This window comes from Myxocyprinus asiaticus, chromosome 22 (genome assembly GCF_019703515.2).
Source record: "Myxocyprinus asiaticus isolate MX2 ecotype Aquarium Trade chromosome 22, UBuf_Myxa_2, whole genome shotgun sequence".
NCBI lineage: Eukaryota > Metazoa > Chordata > Actinopteri > Cypriniformes > Catostomidae > Myxocyprinus > Myxocyprinus asiaticus.
Genome location: NC_059365.1, coordinates 10,800,312 through 10,827,343, shown reverse-complemented (window position 1 = coordinate 10,827,343; position 27,032 = coordinate 10,800,312). Strand labels below are relative to the sequence as shown.

Genomic DNA, 27,032 nt, shown 5'->3' with positions numbered 1-27,032 from the left:
GACTGTGTGGGTTTGTGTGTCTGAATTTAAATTATTGGTAACACTATACATTAAGGCTCTTTTCATTATGCATTAGGTATCATGAACAAACAATGAACAATATATTTTTTTTACAGCATTTATTAATCTTTGTTAATGCTAATTGTTCATAGTGCATTAACTAATGTTAATATATTCAACTTTTGATTTTAAAAATGTATTACTATATGCTGAAATTGACATTAACCAAGATTAATAAATGCTGTAAACGTATTGTTCGTTGTTAGTTCTTGTTAATAATGTTAAAGGAATAGTTTACCCAAAAATGAAAATTCATTAACTCATTCTCATGACATCTTAGATGTGTTTTTTTTCTGCATAAAGATTTTTAGAATAATATTTCAGCTCTGTAGTTCCATTCAATGCAAGTGAATGGTGGCCAGAACTCTGAAGGCACAAAAAGCATATAAAGACAGCATTAAAGTAATCCATATGACTCGAGTGGTTAAATCCATATCTTCAGTAGCAATATAATGGGTGTGGGTGAGAAACAGATTAATACTGAAGTCTTTTTTACCATAAATCTCTGCCTTTGACCAGTCCCAACCAGTAGGTGGCGATATGCATGAAAAATGTGAATCCCCAAAAAACAAAAGTAGAATGTGGAAGTGAATGTGTACATTGATACTTAAAAAGGACTTAACAATTGATCTGTTTTTTTGGGGGGGTGGGGGTTACCCACACTTGTCATATTGCTTCTGAGGGATTTAACCACTGGAGTCTTATGGGTTACTTTTATGCTGCCTTTATGTGCTTTTTGGACCTTCAGATTTCTGGTCACCATTCACTTGCATTGTATGGACCTACAGAATTGAAATATTCTTCTAAAAATCGTTGTTTGTGTTCTGCAGAATAAAGAAAGTCATATACATCTGATATGGTTTCAGGGTGAGTAAATGATAAGATAATTTTCATTTTTAGGTGAACTATATTTTTAACAAATGGAACCTTATTGTAAAGTGTTACTGAAATATTAGCTCAGTTAAAGAAAAGTCAATGGACAGTCCCCAGCATGATAGAAATAAGTGGGTGTATGTGGGTGAGATCAGTAATTTGACCATCAGTAATGGACAGACAAGCCAACACACTTTGCATACTGTGAAGTATACTGTAGAGAACGGGGTGGGGAAGTGATAAATTACCAACGATCCTGGAAAGCATTTAAGGAATATTCTTGGTTAAATACAAGTTAAACTCTACTGACAATATCTGTGGCGTGTTGTCGTTTGCCACAGAAAAAAATGGGGCAACCACTGTGTGCTTGCCCCATAGACTTTATACACCGAGTATATATACATATATACGTATATATAAACTCTTATTTTGTAAAAACCCTAACCATTTTTGCCCCATTTACATTGGAAAACAGCCTTGAGTGCATACAAAACATTTGGTTCATGATGTTTCAGAGAAATATTCATTGATGCTATGGAAGTTTGGTTAAACCTTTAGGCCCTGTCTGAAAAAAACTCCTTAAGTTAAGAAAACCCTTAGTTATAATTGTAAGGATATTGTCACTAAGGGTTTTCTTAACTTAATGTGTTTCTTGCAACAGGGTGCGGGTCAACCTCCCTCAAGGAAGTAGGTTTGGTGCCATATCTGTTTGAATAATCCAGGGTCATTTAGCTTTCTACCACAATTATGTTCATAATGAGCCCACTTAAGTGACCCCTGAGGCATTGTCCAAAGCATCTTTCCTACTGGCAACCAAGATGAAAGTGTCTACCTAAAATTTCTACTAAACAACCACACTCAAAAAAAATGTTACCCCCAAAAATAAAACGTATGTATTTTAATTACATGTAAATTTTCCATTCAAGTAAATCACATAAATCCAATGAAAGAGTTCACATAACAACTATGCTTTCCATTTACATTAATGGATCAATAAAAATAAAGCATGTAACAGAATTAAGTTTCACAATCACAATAGTTAACTAGAAATAAAAAAGCAACATTAAAGAATATTTTTTTCAATATTAAGCCAATCAGTCTGCACTTGTTTTATTCAAACACTGTATATTATCAATTGTGAGCATTTTCCAAAACATCAATGTAATGTTTTTTCTCACCAAAAATAGTTTTAAAATAAAAATGGGTCATCAATTACTTCATTTCATCTTTGTGCATTCTCGAAAAACCGAACTTCAAGTACAGCACAAATCAAACTCAACTGTGTGCCTGATAATTCCCCAACCAATCAGCTTATCTTGCCCAATTCCAGCAAAATGGAAATGGAAAGCCTGGTAAATACACTCCATCAGGGATATGAAGGATCACTAACAGAGTTTATGGCCCCCCTCCCCTTTTTCTCCCCAATTTTTGGAATGCTCAATTCCCACTACTTACTAGGTCCTTGTGGTGGCACAGTTACTCACCTCAATCCGGGTGCCGGAGGACAAGTCTCAGTGAGACCGTCAGTCCGCGTGGCTTGCTGTGCATGACACTGCAGAGACTCACAGCATGTGGAGGCTCATACTACTCTTTGCGATCCACTCGCAACTTGCTGCGCACCCCACTGAGAGTGAGAACCACTTAATCGCGACCACGAGGAGGTTACCCCATGTGACTCTACCCTCCCTAACAACCAGGCCAATTTGGTTGCTTAGGAGACCTGGCTGGAGTCACTTAGCACACCCTGGATTTGAACTCGCGACTCCAGGGGTGGTAGTCAGCATCAATACTCGCTGAGCTACCCAGGCCCCTATGAGTTTATGACTTTTAATATAGCACAAGGCTTTTATAATAAAAGGATCTGGTCTAAAGCACAAAGTTGAAAGGAGAATGTGGTTTTTAATTTGATAGACGAATAAGTGAGAAGGATGGAGCTTTATTTTTCTAACTGATGGAAAAGTGAAAATTTATAAATAATTGTCAGTTATTTTATAATGAAAAATTATTTTATTTGAGTTGTTATATTATTAAAATATTAATATCATTATTATTAATACAATATTTAATAATATTTTAAATAAATATGTATTAAAGAAAATGAAAATAATTAATGAACATTAAAAATATGATTTTTAAGTTATTTTATTTTTTTAAATCAGAGGAACAGAATACAAGAATAAGTATAAAGGATGGTGATTTGTTTTTTAATGATAAAGTGAAAATGTATAAATAATGTCAGATTCTTTGTTATTTTATCTATGTAAATGTGTTTTATTTTAATTTAATATGATTACATTAGAATTAATATATGATATATATATATATATATATATATATATATATATATATATATATATATATATATGTAAGATTTTAATATCAAACATAAAATAAATCTTATTATCCCCATTGGCCTCTTCCTCTCACTCTCTGAAACTCTTGTTTTGTCTCATGGGTGCCATTGTACTTCCTCTTTGAAGCCTAATCCATTTTGTGCCAGTGTGAGAGTCAATAATGCCAATGTTCTTAACTGTCTTAATGTTTCTGGCCTTTGTAATTTATGGGAAATTGTGTCCACTTAAAGACAGCTCTCTGTAAGCTTTCTTGCAGCAGTTGGAGATGATGTTACATTGTAATTGACCACAAACATAATGGGCCCACTTTAGCGATGAAGAAATGTGATCTTCATGCATACACAATTTGCAAATGACTCCAGAAGTTTCCTAGCAAACCACTGAATTGTGTGCATATCAGTAAAAATTGTGAAGGCGAAATGAAAATTTGAAATGATGGTGCAGATTAACTTCTGGGGTGAACCAAAACCAGACACATGTGAATGTGTTAATATGTGAATATGTGTAAATTAAACCCACTTTTTTCCACTGAAGGATAGTGTTAATGTGTTCCTCTGCATGCCCAAAGAGCTTTCATTAATCAATATTAACACAATTAACAGGCATATCAACAGTTTACATGGTCTTTAACCAGGAATATTCTTTTAAACTTTGTTTTTGTGTAGGTTAAATGTATTTTTATTTTTATAAAACATATGACGTTTGTAAAATGACTTATTTTGTTCATGTTGTTTAAAAGAATTAATCAGTGATGTGATGGTAGTTTGGTTAAAGCTCTGGTCTACCCCCTTTAAAACTAGGTATGCGTTCAAAAACACCCAAAAAATAGAAAACAGTATGCATTATTTTTTAATGAACTGAAGGTATAGTTCATCCAAAAATGGAAATTAACAAAAAGGAGACGTTAGATGGAATGTTAGCCTCAGTCACCATTCACTTACAAAAAGATGCAATGAAAACTATCTCTTTAAAACTTTCATTAATCAACATTTATAATGTGTCAACAATCAACAGATAATTTGTTTCTATATATGGAAGTGTTTGTTGGTATAAAGTACATTTCCATATGAAGCTGAAAAGAGATGAGCAAATGAGCAGGCTATTAAAGGAATGGAGTGTCCGGGTCCCTGGGAGCCAGACAGAGGGAGAGGCATGCAAATAAAAAGGGGCGGAAAACTAGGGCCATATTTATTTGCTTTTCAGTGCACTATGTAAAAGAAAAAGACGAGATCCAACATCCAGCAGATGCAAAATCATCTGGGACACATTGGTTTTTCCTGCCTCCTTGACGGTTTTGGCCCAAGTAGGATTTTCTTCATCTTGCACTTAGCAGCCAGACAACACACACATCTACAATGGCTCCCAGAGTGTTGCGGTGTGTCATAGATTTCTTCGGCTATGAAACAACGAAATCAGTGGTGGTAAAAAGCTGGTCTGTTGGGATCATCAACCGCGTCATCCAGCTGCTAATTATTCTGTACTTCATCTGGTAAAAACTCTAAACTGATATATGTATACTTTTAATGACTAATTTAGGGTAATTGCCTCAAAGTTTTGGTTTTAAGATTGTAAGAGATTGTTAAAAAAAAAAAACAATGACAATTAGGTTTGAATGCAGTGAAGGGCTTTCACCATCAAAATATTTAATGAAATTAATTAAAAGAAAATGTATTTAGAGGAGCAAACATAATTAAAAATATTCTTTTAAAAATTAATTTTAAAAATATTTAAACATTTAATTTGTATTGTATTGTTAAATTAAATTTTTTGTGCTGGAAATATAAATGTATGAAAATTGATTGGAAATATAAATGTTTTAAACTTAAATATGTATTTATTTATTTATTTAAATTGGGTGTAAGATAGTACAGTACATCAATTAATCAATGACACTGATTAAAGAAAGCATTAATTAATAATAAAAAAAATGAATACATTAATTTAAAATGTTCTTTAAAAATAATTAAAAAAATTATTTCAACATTTAATTTGTATTTTGTTAAGTTTTAGAAATATAAATGTATGTAAATTGCTTGGAAATATAAATGTTTTAAACACATTTATAAATATATATATATATATATTTCTTGCAATTGGGTGTAAGATTGTACATCGATTAATCAATGACACTGATTGAAGAAAGCATGAATTAATGATTAAAAATAAATTACTAAATTAATTTAAAATGTTCTTCAAAAATAATTCAAAAATATTTCAACATTTCATTTTGTAATTTGTTAAGTTTTAGAAATATAAATGTATGGAAACTGCTTGGAAATATAAATGTTTAAAACATATTTATTTATTTAAATTGGGTGTAAGATTATACATCAATTAGTCAATAACACTGACTTAAAACATATATATTTGATTTCAATTTTTTTTTTTTTTTTTTTTTTTTTTTTTGGAAATATAAATGTATGGAACTAGCTTATAAATGTTTTGAAAATAGTAAATTTATTAAATTAGGTTTAAGATGGTACATCAATTAGTCAATAACACTGATTGAAAGAAAACATGAATTGATCATTTGAAAATCAATGTATTTAAATTATTTAAAATTGTGAATATTTAAATTAACAATGTTACTGTATATAACTGATAATAATACTATGAATACTAATATGATTCATTAATATGAATTAATATAAACTTTAATGACCTACTATCATTCTAGCCAATCAGTTAAAATGCTGCATGATCATTAAAAAATGAAATATCCTTAATACTGAAGGTCTTTATTCACTGATTTGTTAAGTTTATATTTTCATGTGTGCATTTTCAGTTGGGTGTTTCTGCATGAAAAGGCTTATCAGGTTCGAGACTCAGGAATTGAGTCTGCGGTCATGACCAAAGTGAAGGGCTTGGGCAGTTATCCCAATCGTGTGATGGATGTGGCAGACTACGTAGCGCCACCACAGGTCAGCAAATTTATATTGAACAGCTGAAATCTGCATTGAAATCTGAAATGATATAATTAGCTTTAAGATTCCTCTCTGTAAAGTCTTGGGTGTCTAGTAAAAGTGTCTGCACATTTTTCAGGGCTCTTCAGCTTTCTCCATCATCACCAAATTGGTTGTCACAGCCAATCAGACGCAAGGACGATGCCCTGAGGTGAGACTCTAACCTAAACCGACTTTCTATACTTTAAATTAAATATCTTGTTCTATTTATTTGAACACACTCAATCTCTCATCTGCTTCTCGTCTCCTCCGTTAGATTGATGATAAATTCACATGCACAACTGATGATAACTGCACAACCAAAAGTGGCTTAAATTTTGGGAATGGTGGGTTCTTTCTCTTTCTGGTGTGATATTACTTTTCTAATTAATCAGAATTTCTTTCTTTCTTTCTTTCTCCTTTTACTTAAAGGTTGCTTCAGATACTGTAGGTCTCTCCTTTTCTCTCCACAGGTATTGTAACAGGCACATGTTTAATCAATAATTCCTCTAATATAAATAATACTAAAGGACATTGTGAAATTCAAGGCTGGTGCCCTGCAGAGAACGATCGAGTTCCTGTGTAAGAAACATATACATGAATGAATGAATGTGCTCCCTTTTGAAATTGACATTCAAAAGTTGTTTATTAAAGGAATAGTTCACCCAAAACTAAAAAATCTGTCATTATGTTGCTCTAATCCTGTATAACTTCCTTTTTTCCGTGGAACACAAAAGGAGATGTCAGGCAGAATGTTTGCCTTAGACACACTTCATTGCATAGATGAAAAAAAAAAAGATGCAATGAAAGTGAATGGTGACCGAGGTCTCCTTTTGTGTTCCGCAGAAGAAAGAAAGTCATACATTTTTGGAACAACATGAAGTGAGTATATGATGACAGAATTTTCATTTTTGGGTGAACTATCCCTTTTTATTGACAATCAACTTCTCACTGTCAGGTCTGTAATGGAGGGTGTGGAGGACTTTACGATCTTCATCAAGAACAGTGTCCGCTTCCCTCTATTTAATGTTACTAGGTGAGTTTCTGACCTCTGCACAAAGATTGTTGTGACCATTTTTATATGATTTTAATTAATAAACAATATATTTACTTTCAGAAAAATGTAAATTGGCAGAAGAGTAACTAAAATGATTATTGTCCTTTGCTCTTTCTCTTACCCTGACAGGGGCAATTTCCCTTCCTCCATAAACGAGACATACATTAAAAACTGTAGGCATGATCCAATACACCATCCGTTCTGTCCCATCTTTAAACTGGGAGATATCCTGAAACACATTAATCAATATCTCAGCAACATTGCCAGTGAAGTGAGTCCACCACTCAGCTTTGCCTCTCATCCAACATCCCTGTTTTTATTTGATCAGAGAGATGATTTATATTAATTCAGCGCTCTGTGTCCTCAATATATCCGTTGTATCTCTCAGATGACTAGTTCAGCATGCTTAAAGCAAACCAGGGACTAAAAACAAAATGTTTTTCATTTTGGTTCGTTCTGAGCAAAAACTGTATTTTTCCGTTCCAGTTCAAAAGTTCAGCAGCCTCCTTTTCCAAATAGTTACCGGTTACAACAAAATAAAAGAACAGTTAATAACATTCTTCTTAAAATGACAGTACTCTGCATTTAGTGGTGGGTGAAATACCAATTGCAGCGTAGCCAGATCTCACAAGAGAAGCAAGCAATCTGGTCTGGAAAAAAAAAAAGCTCAAAATAAGCCACTTGCCTCAAAATAAACCAAAGATTAGCGATTTATCACAATATAAATCGTAACAAGTATACAGTTAATTAACAGTTAAGTAAAATTTTAATTAAAGATCTGCTTCAGAGTCAAAACCCGGCAGCATCAAATCTGTATTAATGCATCATACAGTGCATCCGGAAAGTATTCACAGCGCTTCACTTTTTCCACATTTTGTTATGTTACAGCCTTATTCCAAAATGGATTAAATTCATTATTTTCCTCAAAATTCTACAAACAATACCCCATAATGATGCTATGATGCTACAAGCTTGGCACACCTATTTTTGGGCAGTTTCTCCCATTCTTCTTTGCAGGACCTCTCAAGCTCCATCAGGTTGGATGGGGAGCATTGGTGCACAGCCATTTTCAGATCTCTCCAGAGATGTTCAATCGGGTTCAAGTCTGGGCTCTGGCTGGGCCACTCAAGGACATTCACAGAGTTGTCCTGGAGCCACTCCTTTGTTATCTTGGCTGTGTGCTTAGGGTCATTGTCCTGTTGGAAGATGAACCTTCGCCCCAGTCTGAGGTCCAGAGCGCTCTGGAGCAGGTTTTCATCAAGGATGTCTCTGTACATTGCTGCATTCATCTTTCCCTCGATCCTGACTAGTCTCCCAGTTCCTGCCGCTGAAAAACATCCCCACAGCATGATGCTGCCACCACCATACTTCACTGTAGGGATGGTATTGGCCAGGTGATGAGCGGAGCCTGGTTTCCTCCAGACATGATGCTTGTCATTCAGGCCAAAGAGTTCAATCTTTGTTTCATCAGACCAGAGAATTTTGTTTCTCATGGTCTGAGAGTCCTTCAGGTGCCTTTTGGCAAACTACAGGCAGGCTGTCATGTGCCTTTTATTGAGGAGTGGCTTCCGTCTGGCCACTCTACCATACAGGCCTGATTGGTGGAGTGCTGCAGAGATGGTTGTTCTTCTGGAAGGTTCTCCTCTCTCCACAGAGAAACGCTGGAGCTCTGTCAGAGTGACCATAGGGTTCTTGGTCACCTCCCTGACTAAGGCCCTTCTCCCCCGATCGCTCAGTTTGGCCAGGCAGCCAGCTCTAGGAAGAGTCCTGGTGGTTCCAAACTTCTTCCATTTACGGATGATGGAGGCCACTGTGCTCATTGGGACCTTCAATGCTGCAGAAATTTTTCTGTACCCTTCCCCAGATCTGTGCCTCGATACAATCCTGTCTCGGAGGTCTACAGACAATTCCTTGGACTTCATGGCCTGTGGGACCTTATATAGACAGGTGTGTGCCTTTCCAAATCATGTCCAATCAACTGAATTTACCACAGGTGGACTCCAATCAAGTTGTAGAAACATCTCAAGGATGATCAGTGGAAACAGGATGCACCTGAGCTCAATTTTGAGTGTCATGGCAAAGGCTGTGTATACTTATGTACATGTGATTTTTTCGTTTTTTAATTTTAATAAATTTGCAAAGATTTCAAACAAACTTCTTTCACGTTGTCATTATGGGGTATTGTTTGTAGAATTTTGAGGAAAATAATGAATTTAATCCATTTTGGAATAAGGCTGTAACATAAAATGTGGAAAAAGTGAAGCGCTGTGAATAATTTCTGGATGCACTGTATGTAACAATAATTCAGTGAAGACTTGGAAACAACAGAGAAATATACTTTTTACCTCTAATAATGTTTTCCTTGTACCTGGATTAGCCATGCACATATATGTATTTATACATAGTTGTTAAAAAGGTCTTCATTCACAGAATATGACATCCACAACAGACAATTAGGCAAAGAAATGTGTGATGCAGCAGTTTCCTTCAGGTTCAAAGCACGTTTAATTTTTTTGGGCGACATAAAGTGGGGTAGTTCCAAAAATATACTATGATAAACCCTTTGGACTTTAGTTTCATGAAAAAATTATTGGAACTAAATTAACCGGTTATAACCGGTTTCCAGCATTTAAAAATAAAGTTTTCTTTCCTTGAACTGTTTTTAGTCCCTGGAGCAAACATTAAAATGTATCGACTGGCATGTTATACTACCAATAGTCTTGTCTGTAGACATAATATGTGATTACTCTTTGTGTGGGTTTACCCCAGAAGTGAGGAAAATCTGACAAAATCTTATTTTGTATAAAATAATGTTTTGGGTGTTTTTTCCAATTTTAAAAGGGCAGGGTGAGTCTGTCTTAATTATAATTCATAAAGAAAAAATAGAAGTCTATAGCAGGGTTGCCAAGTCCACAGTTTTCCTACTGAATCAGGCTACTTTTAAATGTATGCCTTGGGTTGTTTTTTGCACTGCATTTTGGGAGTTTCACATATCACACAAATTAGACTTGTATGTAAGAATTTTGGACTAAAACAGCATAACAAAACTGCATTACATAGTAGGTCTACAAATAAATGGAAATCTGAAAATGCATTACAAATACTCAAAAACCTAAAATATTTTGAGTTTTGGTATTGGATTGGTTTTATTGGTCATTGGTCTGGTTTTCAGCTAGTTTTGATTGTGCTGTCTTTGTGTATGTGTTTGTCAGGGAGGAGAGATTGGAATTAAAATAGGCTGGAAGTGTGATTTTGACTATTCTGTGGAAATGTGCAATCCCCAGTACACCTTCTCACGCTTGGATGCTGTGTTTGAGAAGAGCAATGTCTCCAAAGGATATAACTTCAGGTAGCACACATATATTCTTAAAGGATAGTTCACCCAAAAAAATAAATAAAAAAAAATTCTCATCATTTACTCACCTTCATGCCATCCCAGATGTTTATGACTTTCTTTCTTCTGTTGAACACAAACAAAGATTTTAAAAATAATATTTCAGCTCTGTAGGTCCATACAGTGCAAGTGAATGGGTACCAAAATGTTGAAGCTCCAAATGATCATAAAGGCAGCATAAAAGTAATCCATATGACTCCAGTAGTTAAATCCATATCTTCAGAAGTGGGTGAGAAACAGATACATTTTTAAGTCATATTTTACTATCCATCTCCATTTTTACTTTCACATATTTCTTCTTTTGTTTTTGGCAATTAACATTCTTCTTGAATATTGCCACCTACTGGGCAGGGAGGAGAATTTATAGTAAAAAAGGACTTAAATATTGATCTGTTTCTCACCCACACCTATCATATCACTTCTGAAGATTTTTTTTTTTTTTTTTTTTTTTTGGTGAACTATTCCTTTAATTCCATTCATTCTGCATTCTGTCTGTTACTGTGTTTTTTATTTGGACTTTTTCAGGTTTGCTAAATACTACCAGTCACCAGATGGGACAGAGTATAGAACGCTTCACAAAGCCTATGCCATCCGCTTTGAAATAATTGTGTCTGGGAATGTGAGTAGAGTGTGTGAGAGAAAGATTTGTGTATGTGTTGCAAAGCAGCTTACACATGTGCTAACCTTGCTTATCTATTTCTAGGCAGGAAAGTTTAGTGCTGTGCCATTTATGATTAATCTTGTGGCAGCGTTCACTTCAGTGGGACTGGTAAGACCACTTCCCACCTACCTACCTACCTACCTATCTATCTACCTACCTATCTATCTATCTCTCTCTCTCTCTATCTGTCTATCTGTCTGTCTGTCTGTCTATCTATCTATCTGTCTATCTATCTGTCTGTCTGTCTGTCTGTCTGTCTGTCTGTCTATCTATCTATCTATCTGCGCTGTAGTCATGCAAAATCTGTACACTGTAAAAATTGTCTGTAATTTTAATGGTAAAAGACTGGAAAAGTGCTATAGAAATAAAATGTTAATTGATTAATGAATATTAACTGTAAAATACACAATAAAATTTGTAAATATATTTTAAAAGACAATACAGTAGTTTTTACAATAAAATGTTGTAAAAAATAAATAATTTTAGATGTAAAAAGTATGATTTTCCTGTATAATTAATGGTAAAAATTTACTTTATGTTTAACAAGAGAGTACATGTACTTTTACAGTAAATTATTGTTAAAATTACAGTAAAATCCAATAATCGGACGTTCCCACAATTCCCTGCATGACCCATCATATTTCATTATATTTAATGGGAATAGTTATGTGTCTTCTTATTTTTAATATCAGTTACATACATTGGGGTGTTTTGTGTTATATTTGATATAGTTTAGTTAATGTTTATTGCATTATTTACATTTTACATGTGTTACCCTGATGGTGTTTAGTGTTTGTGTGAGTGAGTGAGTGACACTGAGCACTGTCTCTACATGTTTAATGGTCATTGCTCCTGGAAGAGCCTCTATTGATTAACTTTATGTCTTCATGTGCCCTTCTGTAATTTTTACGGTGATTAACAATACCTTATAAAGTAAAAAGCAGATTTTTACCGTTTCAGAAGATTAATATCAAGTTTATGATGTTTTTTTTTTACTGTAAATTTAACAGAATTGTTTGTTTGTTTTTTGTGTTTTTTTTTTTGTTGTTGTTTTTTTACAGTGCCAGCGTGGTCATGTAAATTACAACAGTTCTAAACTGCTAAATTTACAGGTTGTTCTGTAAAGTTATTTACATTTTTACTGTATTTTTTACATAATTATTCTGGCAACCACAGCTGCCAGTTTTTTTGTTTTTTTTTACAGCGTAGTCATGCAAAATCTGACTGGCATGTATTTTAACAGGCTACAGTGTTCTGTGACATCATCCTTCTCAACTTCCTTAAAGGGGCGGAACAGTACAAAGCAAAGAAATTTGAAGAGGTGCCACATGTTTTCTAGTTCTCAAAGTTGATCTGACTCCAGTTTACTCATTTAAGTATATGCAGAGGTAAAGAGCAAGTATCTGGAATAAGAATTCCTTATCTTTCTCTCCTCTACATTGACAGGTATCAGGCATTGAGACTCAGTCAGTACACAAAAGACTCTACCAGAGAAGTCATATGTCATTAAAAGTGACGGAAAAGAACTCTGATGACTCAGGGACCTTTTGTATTAGGCACCAGGAGTGAGGGACACGAGACATCAACAATTGAAACATCCAAATAATATTTTGTCATATTAATTTCTAAAGGTTTAATTATTTGCAGTTTTTCATGTAATTGTATAAAATATCTGATTGTTCAGCCATAATCTTTGTGTTTAAAATCTGTCGACACTTAGGGCTGGATTTGTTAATTTAAATAAAGGCACTGTCCAGTCAACTCCAAATCCTGAGAACACACATATATAAACAATATTTAATTAAGAGTAATCTATGTAAATAATAAAAATTTTAAAAAAAAAGAATTATAAAAATTAACTAAATTATTAATGAATAATTAAGTAACTGCCAATGTCATTGTCAATGTAATCATTCTCCAACATAATTCTAACATAATTCTTCTTTTAATGTAAAATAAAGAAATAAAAAATAGTGACATTTGAGTAGGTCTACTTACTTTCCAAAAGCTAAATGTACACTTATATTTTGTGTTTAGTATCTTTAAAATATGCAATATGCATGTTTATGGCAAAATATTTTATTATTTTTTCTTCTTTTTAATTTATTTTATTTTATCACAACCTCACAAACCCCTGAGTTAATTGCCCCCATCCTTTCTTGTGTTTCCTTTACTTACGGTGCCTGCTTCTGTATTTCCTTTACTTGTGCTGTCACCTGTACTGTACTGTACCACAAACCTGTATGCTGATAGTAGGTTTCCCACAGGGCCCCCAATTTCAATCAGAGAAACAAATACTGTCATATTTTAAATATGCTGTAATGTGTAGTAAGTGAAGTACAAGATGCTCAGAGCACTTAAAATGTAAAGTTAGAATAACTACCCTGGATTGATCTTGTTGAGATAACTCAATTTTCATCTTTTCAGTCAATGATGTGTTTGAAGATTGTCACCATCATTGTGATTTGCATGTAGCGTTAAGGTCCATGCGTGTCTCCTTGCCAAACTTAAGTCTAAATATGACAGAGGGATCAGACATTTAACAAGTTGTTATGATTTAAGTTAATTTTATGTTCTATTTTATGTTTAAACAAATTTCCCTTTTAAGTTGGCACAATTTAAAATTTGAAGGCAGTACAAATACTTACTTCTTTAAGTCAAAACAAGTTTTTTTTTTTTTTTTTACAGTGTAGACTTTATACGGCAATATCTGTATTTCCATGAGAATATATAGCAGAATACTAGCCAGACAGCGAGGGATGCTTCACTGACCACTGCCTGCATCATTCCGGTAACCTTAGGATGGACTTTAAAAGTTACAAATGAATTACTGTTTGTAGAATCATTATCTTTACAATTGAATCACTGTCTTACCTATTAAATAAGACCAGTACTGCACATATTACGTAAATAGACAGTATTGGCAAACAATATTTACATTTATGTAATGTGTTACTTGCTAGAGGTGGATGGGCTCCCCCAGCTGAGTCTGGTTCCTCCACCTTATACCTAAACACCAGTGTTTTTCCTTGCCACATTTGCCTATGGCTTGCTCACTAGGGGCATTAAGTCTCTATTTGCAATAAAGCTTCTTTCAAACTATATGTATTGTGGAAAGTGCTATGTAAATAAAACTGATGAATAAAAATTTTCAAATGCCATTGTACACAGCTGACAAACGTTCACACACCCCCTCAATGACAATTTTCTTATTAGGCATAGGAGCTCTGTAGGACAGCTACATTTTCAGAATTAAAAGAATAGTTCACCCAAAAATGAAAATTTCTCAGCTCTGTTGGTCCATTCAATGCAAGTGAATGGTGGCCAGAACTTTGCAGCTCAAAAAAGCACATAAAGGCAACATAAAAGTAATCCATACAACTCCAGTGGTTAAATCCATGTCTTCTGAAGGGATATAATAGGAGTGGGTGAGAATCAAATCAATATTTAAGTCCTTTTTTTACTATTAAATCTCCTCCCTGCTCAGTAGGTGGCGATATGCATGAAGAATACAAATTGCCAAAACAAAAGAAGAAGAATGTGGAAGTAAAAGTGGAGATTTATAATAAAAAAGAACTTAAATATTGACCTCTTTCTCTCCCACACCTATCATCTTGCTTCTAAACACATGGATTTGTGTGCTTTTTTGAGCTTCAAAGTTTTGGACCCTGTTGACTTACATTGTGAGGACCTACAGAGCTGAGACATTCATCTAAAAATCTTCATTTGTGTTCAGCAAAAGAAATAAAGTCATACACTTCTGGGATGGTAAATGAGTAAATGATGAGAGAATTTTCATTTTTGTGTGAACTATTCCTTTAATGATAATCTATTCAGTAATAGTTTTATCTGCCCTGCTAATTTGTGGCATGTCCACATATTGCCTCTACTGTACAGACACTGTTTATGAGAGCTGCAGAATTTCAGGGGTGCAGCCACACACAGAAGGGAGTTAAAATTTGTATTTTCTTGTCTGTTTGACTTTTAAAGACCCAATCCACTTAGGGAAAGAGGAGCGGGGAGAAGGTTCCTCTGGACAATCATCTTCTAAACAATCGTCTTCATCCTCAGATATGAAGCTGGGCGGTAAGATGACCACCTCCTCAGCGAATCGAACATGACGGGATTCTTCCATTCTCATCTGAGAGAAAAACAAACAACCAATGCCGTTATCTATTTTAATTGTGAACACAATTGAACAGTTGATTCATACTGTATACATACACAAGGTGTTAACAATAGATGTGATAGAGATCAGATGTGAGCTGAAAACAATTGTTATATATTAACATATTAAATCACAACCATTATGTCCACGATTATGCACACCATCAAAACAACAGTGTCAATTAATGGTGGACCGATCAGGGTTTTACAATGGCCGATGCTGGTAGCAGGGTGGCTGATATATACAGTATTACTAATAGATATAGCAAATTAATAATGCTAAATGAGACACAAAAAATTGTGGGAGTTAAATTATCTTATTTTACAATACAGTATACTGTATAATCAAAATTCCCAACAACTTCTGTTCCAAGAGGCACGGTTATCAGCCAATATCGATGATCTCAAATATTGATGAATTACAAGCAGAATAGGCCTATATTACAAATATCGGCCCTGTCCCTATAGTGTCAAAATTTGATGGGATCAATGCTATTTCTGCTAATTCATCATCTGTAGGCAGCAGTGTAGTGAAAATTACACAATGTTGTATCTGTCAGCGTAAGGAATTTTTATAGTGACTCTCAACAAAGCCGGTTATTGTTTTTAAGTATCTGTTTCTGTGGCCTTGATCACATGACAAGTGCTAAAAATTCGGCACCACCCAGTGTAAACTTTAATCATAGCACTAAAACAGCAACCATCTCCAAACAATAACACTCACTTGTTCCTCTTTATTAACAAACCCACATTATGTTCAGCCCCAAAGATTTGTTCTCAGTATCAAAAAAGCCAGATCCCAGGGTTCAATCGGGAGTATTTTAACCAGATTGTGCTTTTTGAAGTCAAAGTTAGGAGTCTACCCAAACATCTGCATAAAATTCATAAAGATCAGCTGATAAAAATTAGATAAAAATGACTTATGAGTTACACACAACACATCATACCTTTTTAATCACTGTCTCCAGAGATTTGTAAGAATCTGAATCTTCAGAGACAGAGTTCTGGAGAGAGGTAAGAGTAGACATGGGTGAGATGCTAGAGGTGGAGCGGCAGTGGTACTCATCCTCCATGTCTTGGCTTGAGTCTTCAAATGGATTTCTCCTTCTAGTCCAGTGCTCTCTTTTACGACTCAGAGATCCGTGTGATTTTATGGAGGAACGGTCCATTGGCTGAGGAGTGGAAAGAATGCAATAGTGCAAAGGAAAGATGAAGAAATACGAAACAATGAACAAATGTGTTACCATTCAAATAAGAAATCTAATGTTATATTTATCTTGGGATACTTTGACGCACCCAAAGTTTAAAAAGCACACATGGTACCTTGCCAGGTAAAACATAATAATACCAAACTAGAATATAATTTTTTTTTCTCCCCAATTTGGAATGCCCAATTCCCAATGCGCTCTAAGTCCTCGTGGTGGCGTAGTGACTCGCCTTAATCCGGGTGGCGGAGGACGAACCTCAGTTGCCTCCACATCTGAGACCGTCAATCCACGCATCTTATTTGTGGCTTGTTGAGCGTGTTACCGCGTAGACATAGCACGTGTGGAGGCTTCATGCTATTCTCCGCTGCATCCACACACAACGCACCACGCGCCCCACCAAGAGCGAGTACCACATTATTGCGACCACGAGAAGGTTACCCCATGTGACTCTACCCTCCCTAGCAACCGAGCCAATTTAGTTGCTTAGGAGACCTAGCTGGAGTCACTCAGCACGCCCTGAATTCAAACTCACGACTCTAGGGGTGGTGGTAGTCAGCATCTTTACTCGCTGAGCTACCCAGGCCCTGAATCTACCTATTTTTAAGAAAATGTGAATGATGCTTGACCATGTAAAACTCAATGTGTTCTGGGTCACTCCACCATTAAAAAAAATTTTCATTACCAAAACATACTCAGGAGTAATACCGAGTACTTCATGCAACATTACAAATTTGGTCACTCCACCATTAAAAATTTTTTAATTACCAAAACATACCCAGGAGTAATACCGAGTACTTCATGCAACATTAAAAATTTGAAATGACACTTTCCAAACTTTTACTGATAGGTTAAATGATCCATCTATGTTACAGCTTTATGGGCTACATCTTTATCATACTGCTGTTATTACTGTAGGTGCTGATTACTAATAACATTATAAATCACTATTGTTTCTTACTGCTTTAATTCTCACCTTAACATATGAGTCCAAAATAGGGATGAAAACTTCTTTCCCACCTTGAGGCTGGTTATGGCTGGTGTCAGATACTTGTGGTTGGGAATGACTTTGTTGAATAGATATCAACTGCGGAACACTATGCTCATTTGCTGTTGATTTGTATGAAAGTTGATGAGAAAACTGTGATTGTTTACTTGTTTGCTTACTTTTTTGAGACTCGTTGAAGCTCAGATTGGTGGTTTGTAATTGGTTTGTAAATAAATCAGAAGTTTGTGATTGATTTGCAGAGAGATCGTTAAAATCTGACGAAAGAACACTGATCTTGGACATCTCAGTTTCATTGTTAACATGCATATTGAAGGCCATGTCTTGTGTAAAGCTCTCAGGGAACGACGTTTCCGCCTGAGTCATACCTGAATGGGAATCTATTGTCTTTGTATGATTCCATTTGCCATTCCATTCTTCTTTACATGATTGGCTAATACTTGGTGACTCCTGTGATTGGTCCTGTGTGGTGCAGTTAACTGTGAGAAACTGAGCCCATTTCGTTCCATTGAAGATCTCTTCCATCAAATTAGAAGTGCCAAAAGAGAACAGATTTTCACTGACAGAGAGGATGAAAGGATGGGAAAAGAGGATGGGAAAATAGGAGTTAAAAAAAAAATTTCACTTCAATTTAATGTACAATATAAGGCCAAAAGTATGTGGACACCCAAACACCACACCCATATTTGCATGTTGAGCACTTAATTTAAAAACCATTGTGGTGTCCAAAACATTTTGACCATGTACTGTAAGTACAAATCCAAAAATTTGCCAATGAAAACAGTCTATGCTAACTCAACCAGGATGTGGCATTAATAGTTACACCCTTTCTTTGAATAACTATCATATTTTCTCTTTTTATTTTATTATTTTAGCACTTACATGATCACTCTGTCTAACATTCTTTGTCACTGAAGTAGTTGCTGTTTCACATTGGAGAGAAAGTGATTACTGTGTTTTCATGGATCACACCTGTGGTATGATGACTATGTCTGATGCATAATTTCTACACAAATTTCTATTGTGCTAATGTCATTGGCTGATGTGGTTACCTCATGTCGCTGAGTGAACAGAGAGTGGATTCATCCAGTTCTGTGTTTATTGGTTCGTTATGGATATTTGGATTCTCAGTGACTGCTGTAGTTGTGTTCACATCAATAGGCATCGATATTGGAGAGAGATTACTCTGAATAAAAGACATTAAGGACATTTGATTTTATGACAACATGACAGAAAGAGACAGATTTTTTTAAGCTAATACTAGACAGAAAGTGAGTGGTGCATTCAAATCCAGCTTACAAAACTCAGGTGGTTGCTAGGTGGCAAATCACGCTTGAAAAGCTCACTTGGTGTGTCTCAGCTCCCTATGTCGTGAATCAGTATATCGTGAACCCCAATTCGGGCACTGGCAAGAGTGTTGATCCACTGAACATTGGGACACTTATGACTCAATCACCTGTGACATGATAACGAGCTTTCGGATGCTTGAGTGTCCTTGGTTGGTTGCTAAGTGGCAAAACTCACTGCCACAATGCTAGGATTGTTGCCAAAGGGTTGCTATGCAGTTACTATGGTATTCTGTTTTTTAAGCACATTACTACTGTATGTGGTTGCTAGGTCATTTTTAGGTGTACTAAGCAGTTGCTAGGTGGCAGGTCGAGCTTGCAGAACTCACTACCACAATGCTAGATTGGTTGCCAAAGTGTTGCTATGCAGTTGCTATGGTGTTGAGTGTTTTTAACGCATTGCTATGTAGTTGCTAGGTCATCAAAAGAGCCCACTCCCCAGGTGTCTATGATATGTCAGGTCCCACCTTCAATATAATCTCTGGGATTTTTCACCCATTTTATCATCCATCAGTCAAAAAATGCAAGCTTGATCACCTCAAAAAGTAATAGCACACTTCTCTTCAAAAAGCAGCACGATTTAAGCTCATGTCTGTGGCACAAAGTGTGCAGATGAGTTTCATGCTGAAGTTGAATCCTTAGGATTAGAGGGTTTGTTTAACCAAACCCTAAGTATGAGCAATAGTAATAGTCACATTTGCCTTAGCAACTAAGCAACACTAATTAACAGCACAAAACTGGCTTTAACAGTTGCTATAGTGTATATTGTAAATAACTTCATTAACCAGAAAATCGCAAATACTCACTTGTAGTACTTCACTCTGTACTTGTCTTTCTCCATCATCTCTTTGTCTGGTCTCTGTGCTTCTGTGTCTCTCTCTCCATCTCTCCTTCACCCTCTGGGCCCATCTTTTAGCATCCCTCCACTTTTTCTTACTTGTCCTTTTTCCTGATTCCTCATGAACTCTGGTGCCTTCATTTTTCTCCTTCTCTGTATCCCAACTCCATGTGCCACTTTGACCCTTGACCTCTGGTTTATCCAACACTGAAGTAGATGTTGCTAAAGTCGGGGCTAAAAGGTCAGGGGGATTTCGGTAGGGTTCTGTTTTGTATAAAGGTAGCACACTTGAGTTGTAGACACCCTTGGTCTCCCCTTTCAGAGAAAACTGTTGCCTCTTCTCCACATTGGGCATCTCTTGCTCTCCAACACAGGAAATTGCATCATTACTCCTCTCTGATGGAAAGTGGTTGTGTTCCCCCCAGATTAATGGTGTATGTTTAGGTTTAGAAGAGACTCTTCTGATCCTTTTGGGAAGTTGATCAGCAAAAGGGGCCTGCGTACCCCTGAAATTAACTGATTGTTGAGTCCACGGATTCTCACATTTATTCTGAATGGAGTGTCTGTCTTGCTCTTTGTTGCTGGAGGAAAATTCAAACTGATAAACTGTTGCTTTGGACGAATCCTCCATTGTTTCAGCATAATACATAACAGGCAAACTACATGTTTGCATATCAGTGTGTGAGCTATTGTTGGTTTGAGTGTTTACCCGTAATTTTTGAAGCATAGACTCCAGCAAGGATTGAGTATCTGAGACAGGGTTCTCCGCCATTGACACTCAATTGTAGAAAGACTATGTTACATTAGCTACACACATACAAACACTCACATATACACTGGCAACACTGACAAAGACTGAATTACATACCAGAGATGCAAGCACACATTTAAGCACACTCTTGTCGTTCAAGTTTCACACATCCTCGTTATAGGTAGAGGTAAAATCAAAACTGAAGCAGATCCATTTTTTGTTAAAGCCTTCATTCAAATCATCATGTCAGTCCATATGAGTATTTATTTCCATCAGAAATCTGAGATCATGTCCTCATAGTACTCCAGTTATCCCTCATTTCCGTAACCTTATCATTAATCCTGTATTCCGTCTCTCTTGTGAGCTCTCAGTATTGTTTGATCTTTTGTCGATTTGAAACCTTGCGGAAGGAGTTTTATGAAGAATAGCCCAGAAAAAAAGCAGAAAGAGGTGTGTCAAACAGCCAGATGGACAGGTAAGACAAGTGTGTCTGGATAACATCTCTTGCATCTTTGTCACTCCCTCTCTCCAGCTGCTGCATAGATGAGAACATGTGTCTTAAAATTCATGAGAAAGTTATGTCTCAATATTAGTTATAGATTTTTGCTTTTAAAAAGAGCAGTAATTTTTTGTCACCCATACATTTAAAGCAAATAACAAACAGCAGTTCCCTCATGAAAATTCACTATGGAAAAACAGTAATTGTAGTGTATCTATAGTATTTTGGTAGATAAGTTTTATATTCTTATTAAATAATCAATTAGGGGTGTTGATCTGTCTATGAGGGGATCTGCTTCAATTTTATTACACCTATGGCAGTTATGGGTTCTAAATGTGTTTAAGCAGCTAGTTTTTCTAACAAATACCATAGTAATGAGGGGTCATCAAAAGTTTTATGTGGTCTGACTACAAATACCACAGTAAAACTCATAATTGTAAATGTGCATGTTTTTTTTTTTTTTTTTTTTTTTTTTTTAATGATCATTATTTTATTTATTTATTTTACAAATTATACTATTAACAAATAATTTCGCATCATGTTCTCTTTAAATTGACACCAGATAAGCTGTTTCTGGTATTTAAACAGTTTCCACATGCTGCTCATTTGACTGCGCAACAGCATGGAGCGCTTTATTATGACGCAAACACTGGCTTCTGATCTTCACGCTGATTGGCTAGAGCAAAAAAGACGCGCCACATGTCGGATTCGAAGTAAACAGATGCACACCAGCTACATTTTTGAATTATCTGCGTTTAATATGTTCACCGCATTCTAAATGGGTGCTTTATTATATTCAGTTACAGATAACAACTCTTAAAGTCACTGAAAGTCGCTAAACATCACGATCAGTTTGTTGTGGTATAACAGCCAGAAACATTATGTGGCCGGTGCCTTGATTCGTGATTAAATTAATCAGCAAGAGGCGGGGAATAATTTATGTGCACTTAATCAACAGGAATACTGCGGTAACATAGAATGGATTGTGTTGCGACCGGAGGAAACGTAAAAGGTAAGAACTGACCAAACTTCTCATACCGGAGGTGTTCTTCCGTTCCAAACCGCTAGACTCAACAGAATGGAATTGAACGCAGGGTGCTCGAGACGCGTTTTAAAACGCAACGCTGATGGCGCGAAAGGCAACGGCTGTCTGATCTATGTGACCAACCAGTGACAGTTAGTTTAGTCTCTTAAAAGGGACTTTGGACTAACAACTAAACAATAACGTAAATTGAAATGCATGAACGCGTCCTGTGTGCATGTCGCCTATTGCGTGCAATGTGTAACGTCTGTTACGCATGACTAAATTAATAGTAACTAATATTTATTACAGTTTTAGCAAGAGCAATACATTCCCTGTCAAGGATCGGAGAGGAGCTGTATTTGGAGCCAGTGGAGGATGGGGTATGTATTGTCTGTTTTTCTTGTGTTTATGCATTACATTGTGTAGTGTTGAAATAATGTCACTTACAAGTCTTTTGTGTGTTTTTCAGCTGGCTTTGCGTTCAGTCAACTCTTCCCGCTCAGCTTTTGCCTGTTTCCTGTTGTCTCCTCTCTTCTTCCAAAGATATCAGGCTCCATCAGACCAGAGATTTCGCTGCAAAATGCCTATCAAGGTAACATTCCTATTCCCTGTTATTTTCTTTCTGTCTGTCTGTCCGCTGTCTACCGTACCTACTTGTCAATCTATCTGTCTGTTTGTCTGTCCATCTGTCCGTCTATCTATTTAGGGTATCTACTTGTCTGTCTGTCTATCTACTTGAATTTTCCACTTCTTAATAAGTGATTGAACAGTACTGACTGCCATTTTCAAGGCTTTGGGTATCTTTTTATATCCTTTTCCATCTTTATAAAGTTCCATTATCTTGTTATGCAGGTCTTTTGACAGTTCTTTTCTGCTCTCCATGGCTCAATATCTAGCCTGCTCAGTGCATCCACGTGAGAGCTAACAAACTCATTGACTGTTTATACACAGACACTAATTGCAACTTAAAAAGCCACAGGTGTGGGAAATTAACCTTTAATTGCCATTTAAACCTGTGTGTGTCACCTTGTGTGTCTGTAACAAGGCCAAACATTCAAGGGTATGTAAACTTTTGATCAGGGCCATTTGGGTGATTTCTGTTATCATTATGATTAAAAAGGAGCCAAACAACTATGTGATGATAAATGGCTTCATATGATCTCTATCCTTAAAAGACTGTTTTTTTTTTTTTTGCATGATCAGTCGTATTTTCAAAATCAATGCCAAAATTTCAAAAAAAAAATTCAAACTTTTGAGCACAACTGTATGTCCTAAATGCATATGCATATATCATATGCATAGCAATTTAACTATGAACTATACTTAAAATAATTTCCTCTTCAGGGCAACAAATTGAACAATGTCGTCACTTTCACACCATAACAATATCCTGTTCAAATGAATACATCTCCCTGTTTTTTTTTTCTCCTTCAGAGTGTTCAGGCAGTGTTCAAGTCCCTGTCCTCTCTGGAGCGTTCGGTCGAGAAATGTCGTGTTCAGCTGAACAATGAGAAGAGTCGGTTGACCATAACTCTGCATTGTAAACATGGTAAAAACGTTCCCTTCAAATCAACATTGTGACGCTTTGTTTTCATGACTAGAATATGAAGCTTTATGCACTCATTAATTGCAATTTATCTCATAACAAACTTTTAAACTGTATGTGCATACAATTTAGCAAAGAAGGACTGTATTATACACTGTGTGTAACGACTGTGTTTGTGTTGGTTACAGGGCTCTTGAAAACACACAATTTGTCCTTTCAGGATTGTGAAAGTTTGCAAGCTGTGTTTGATAAAGAGAGCTGTGCGAATGTGCTACAAGCTCAACCCAGGTTCACAATCGTCTTTTATACCTCAATATTAAGGCCAACCCTGCTTTCCCTCTCAGAGTCTGATTTGAATCAGTTTCAATTCTCTTTCACTGTAGGTTGATGGTGGACACAGTTCTGCATTTCCCTCCGTCTCTAGAAGAGGTGAATCTGTCAGTGAGCAGTGATCGAGTGTGGCTCAGGAATCATGTGGAAGATGATGCAGGTATCAATGATGTCAGTCTTTGCTTTATTCTGCTACTACACACAAAACAAAATTGAGTCAAATTATGGACTGTCCTCTTTCAGATTCTTCTCGGGGAATGATGACAGAGCTGTGTTTAAGCTCAGAGGAGTTTGATCACTTTGCTGTTAGTACTCAAACCAGTATCACCTTCTGCCTGAAAGAGCTCAGGGTGAGTACACATACATTTAAATCAAACCCCCCCCCCCCAAAAAGGGCTGAAAGACAACACGAACTTCTGTAATAAAACAAAAATCTTGAAATACAATGAACATGTCCCCCCAGGTGAAACAGAATGTTATAGGCTGTGAGGTAGATAGATGAGGGACATTTATTAAGAAGGTAAATGGAGTTTGTTTTTATTTAATGTTGTCTTTGTTTTTCTGTCTCTGTGTTTTTTCATCAGGGTTTACTTGTGTTTGCTGAGTCGTCTGGACTTCCAATCTCAATGTGTTTTGATGAGCCAGGCAAGTGAGTGTATATATAGTATTCTTTTGAACCAGTTCAGGTTCATTAATTTAATTGTATAGATTTGTTTAAAAATTTATGCTATTGAGTTTTTTAACATTTGTGTGTTGTGTCTGTTTTAAGTCCAGTTATACTGAGTGTGTCTGACAGTGTTCTGGAGGCTAATTTTGTACTCGCTACTCTGTCCGAGGACTCGCGTCCTAAGAACCACATCAACGCCAACACAAAACGGTGAAGTTGTATGACTATGGAATATGTGATTTGGTTATAATGAACAGGCCCATACAGAATCTGTGCGCTCTGTAGAAAACGTATGTAGATTTACACAGATTTTGGAGAGCCATCATTTACAAATTTCTGCATAGAACGTGCCCCTTACATGTGTTGTTTCTGGCTAACATTTTGGCTAATTTGATAATGCTTCTAGCAGCCTTTAAAGAGCACCTATTATGGTTTTTAAACGTGCCTAATTTTGTTTTAAAGGTCTCATACAATAGATTTACATGCATCCAAGGTCACAAAACACTTTAATTTGCTCATTTAAATTGCAGCATTACCTTTTTTTCCCAATGTCAAAAACAACTAATTCAATGATCCGTTCAAAATGATTCATTCTAAACTCCTCCTTTCAGAGAGCCTACTCTTCTCTGATTGGTCAGATGTACCAGTCTGTTTTGATTGGTCTACCGCTTAATGTAGTGTTTGAGGGCGGGTCAGAGCTGTTTGCAAGCAGCCAATGAAGACCAGAGGCAAATGATGTAGGTTAGTACAGGAAGTTAGTCTGGAATGACTAAATACTCGTTTCAGGTGTTCAGAATCGGTTCTTTCTTTTGGGAGTCAATAACTCCATTTGTTGTGCACTTTGATTTTTGAAACTTTTTTACATTCACAAACAGCTATATAACACACTACATGAAAGATAATATTTGAAAAACCATAATAGGTGCTCTTTAAGACTGCAGTACTCTCAACTCGGCTTAAAGGAATAATTCACCCAAAAATGCCATTCTAGATGTGTATGACTTTCTTCTGCTGAACACAAATGAAGATTTTTGAATAATATCTCAGCTCTGTAGGTCTATACAATGCAAGTGAATGGTGACCAGACCTCCAAAAGCTCCCAAAAGGAAATAAAGTCAGCATAAAAGTAATCCATGTCTTCTAAAGCAATCCAGTGTGTTTTGTGTTCAATATAACTCCTTTTTCACTGTACATATTGTCATTGCAGTCTCTAGGCACAATTATGATTTCCATCTCGATTACACTTCCTAGTGCTAGATGGCACTATAGGAAGTGTAATCAAGCTTGAAATCATGATTGCCAAGAAAACTGCTGTCAAGATGTAAAGTGAAAAAGTTATATTTTGGTCTGTTCTCACCTAAAACCTACTGGATCGCTTTAGAAGACATGAATTAAACCACTGGAGTCTTATGGATTACTTCTATTCCGACTTTATCTCCTTTTTGGAGCTTTTGGAGGTCTGGTCACCATTCACTTGTATTGTAGAACCTACAAAGCTGAGATATTCTTCAAAAATCTTAGTTTGTGTTCAGCAGAAGAAAAAAAGTCATACACATCAGGGATGGCATGAGGGTGAGTAAATGAGAGTATTTTCATTTTTGGGTGAACTAACCCTTTAACATATTTTGCCATGTTTAATTTCACAAAATTCCACAGATTTTCCCAGAAAATGCTAAAAGTTTGCAGATTCCATCTGTGCCTGATAATGACCTTTATTTGGTACTTTGATACATTTATTCCATTAGTCTTGAGACGGAGCAACCACCAGACGACTTCATGTCCGATGACATGGACTCATTTCTCATCGCCATGGAGACCAGTGAACTTCCTGGGCCATCACATGTACCTACCTCCCCACCTCGTACCACCAATAACAGAAAGCACCCAGCAAGTGAAGGAGAGGAGGAGAAGGAGGAGCAGGAGGAAGCACTTACAAATAGACCTCCTAATAAAAAGGTACATTAATAATTTAAATGAATATTTAATTTAAAATATAAAATACAATCAACAGATCTCACTGATATTTAGTCCTTGTTTTCTCTTTCAGTTTTGTTCCCTTTTCTTTGGTTCAGTTCTGCCCACTTCTCAGCTGACCAATCAGACGATACAGAGCCAGGAAGTGCTTGCTAGTGACAGTGATGATGAACATCAGACAGAATAAACAACATCCATCAATCAAACTATTGCCTATGATCCAAATGAACTGTCAAAGTGAGCCATGTGGAAAGAAACCACATCCAGCCTCTCAAAGACTCTGAATACACACAAATGTCTCCTCCTGATTTTATTTTTCTATGAAAATAATAATGGTT

General features: G+C 36.0%; 3 protein-coding genes across 6 annotated transcripts; 2 read left to right on the top strand and 1 right to left on the bottom strand.

The window, feature by feature from the left end:
• The first annotated feature begins 4,524 nt into the window (after positions 1-4,524).
• Positions 4,525-13,766, top strand: p2rx3a (purinergic receptor P2X, ligand-gated ion channel, 3a). Of its 2 annotated transcripts, XM_051650191.1 has the most exons (13): positions 4,525-4,776; positions 6,073-6,208; positions 6,330-6,401; positions 6,507-6,576; positions 6,703-6,811; positions 7,188-7,265; positions 7,416-7,557; positions 10,499-10,635; positions 11,206-11,299; positions 11,384-11,449; positions 12,403-12,453; positions 12,585-12,662; positions 12,788-13,766. In XM_051650191.1, exons 1-13 carry the CDS (start codon positions 4,643-4,645, stop codon positions 12,908-12,910), a joined length of 1,290 nt encoding a protein of 429 aa, XP_051506151.1. In that variant the 5' UTR covers positions 4,525-4,642; the 3' UTR covers positions 12,911-13,766. The 2 variants fall into 2 exon arrangements, with proteins under 2 accessions (XP_051506151.1, XP_051506152.1); XM_051650192.1 differs by lacking the exon at positions 12,403-12,453.
• A 122-nt stretch (positions 13,767-13,888) lies between these two features.
• zgc:113229 (uncharacterized protein LOC550612 homolog) lies at positions 13,889-22,732 on the bottom strand. Of its 3 annotated transcripts, XM_051650183.1 has the most exons (7): positions 22,625-22,732; positions 19,872-21,189; positions 18,772-18,905; positions 18,088-18,278; positions 17,690-17,823; positions 16,456-16,680; positions 13,889-15,482 (listed from the first exon to the last, which is right to left on the bottom strand). In XM_051650183.1, the coding sequence occupies exons 2-7, from the start codon at positions 20,673-20,675 to the stop codon at positions 15,294-15,296; spliced, it is 1,677 nt and encodes a 558-aa protein (XP_051506143.1). In that variant the 5' UTR covers positions 20,676-21,189; positions 22,625-22,732; the 3' UTR covers positions 13,889-15,293. The 3 variants fall into 3 exon arrangements, with proteins under 3 accessions (XP_051506143.1, XP_051506142.1, XP_051506144.1); XM_051650182.1 differs by having other exon boundaries at positions 17,690-18,278; XM_051650184.1 differs by lacking the exon at positions 22,625-22,732 and having other exon boundaries at positions 17,690-18,278; positions 19,872-20,484; positions 20,613-20,712.
• Positions 21,835-26,916, top strand: rad9a (RAD9 checkpoint clamp component A). Its single transcript, XM_051650196.1, has 11 exons — positions 21,835-22,165; positions 22,487-22,557; positions 22,647-22,769; positions 23,612-23,726; positions 23,912-24,011; positions 24,107-24,213; positions 24,297-24,403; positions 24,638-24,702; positions 24,823-24,930; positions 26,466-26,676; positions 26,768-26,916. Exons 1-11 carry the CDS (start codon positions 22,132-22,134, stop codon positions 26,879-26,881), a joined length of 1,155 nt encoding a protein of 384 aa, XP_051506156.1. The 5' UTR covers positions 21,835-22,131; the 3' UTR covers positions 26,882-26,916.
• Positions 26,917-27,032: the final 116 nt, after the last annotated feature.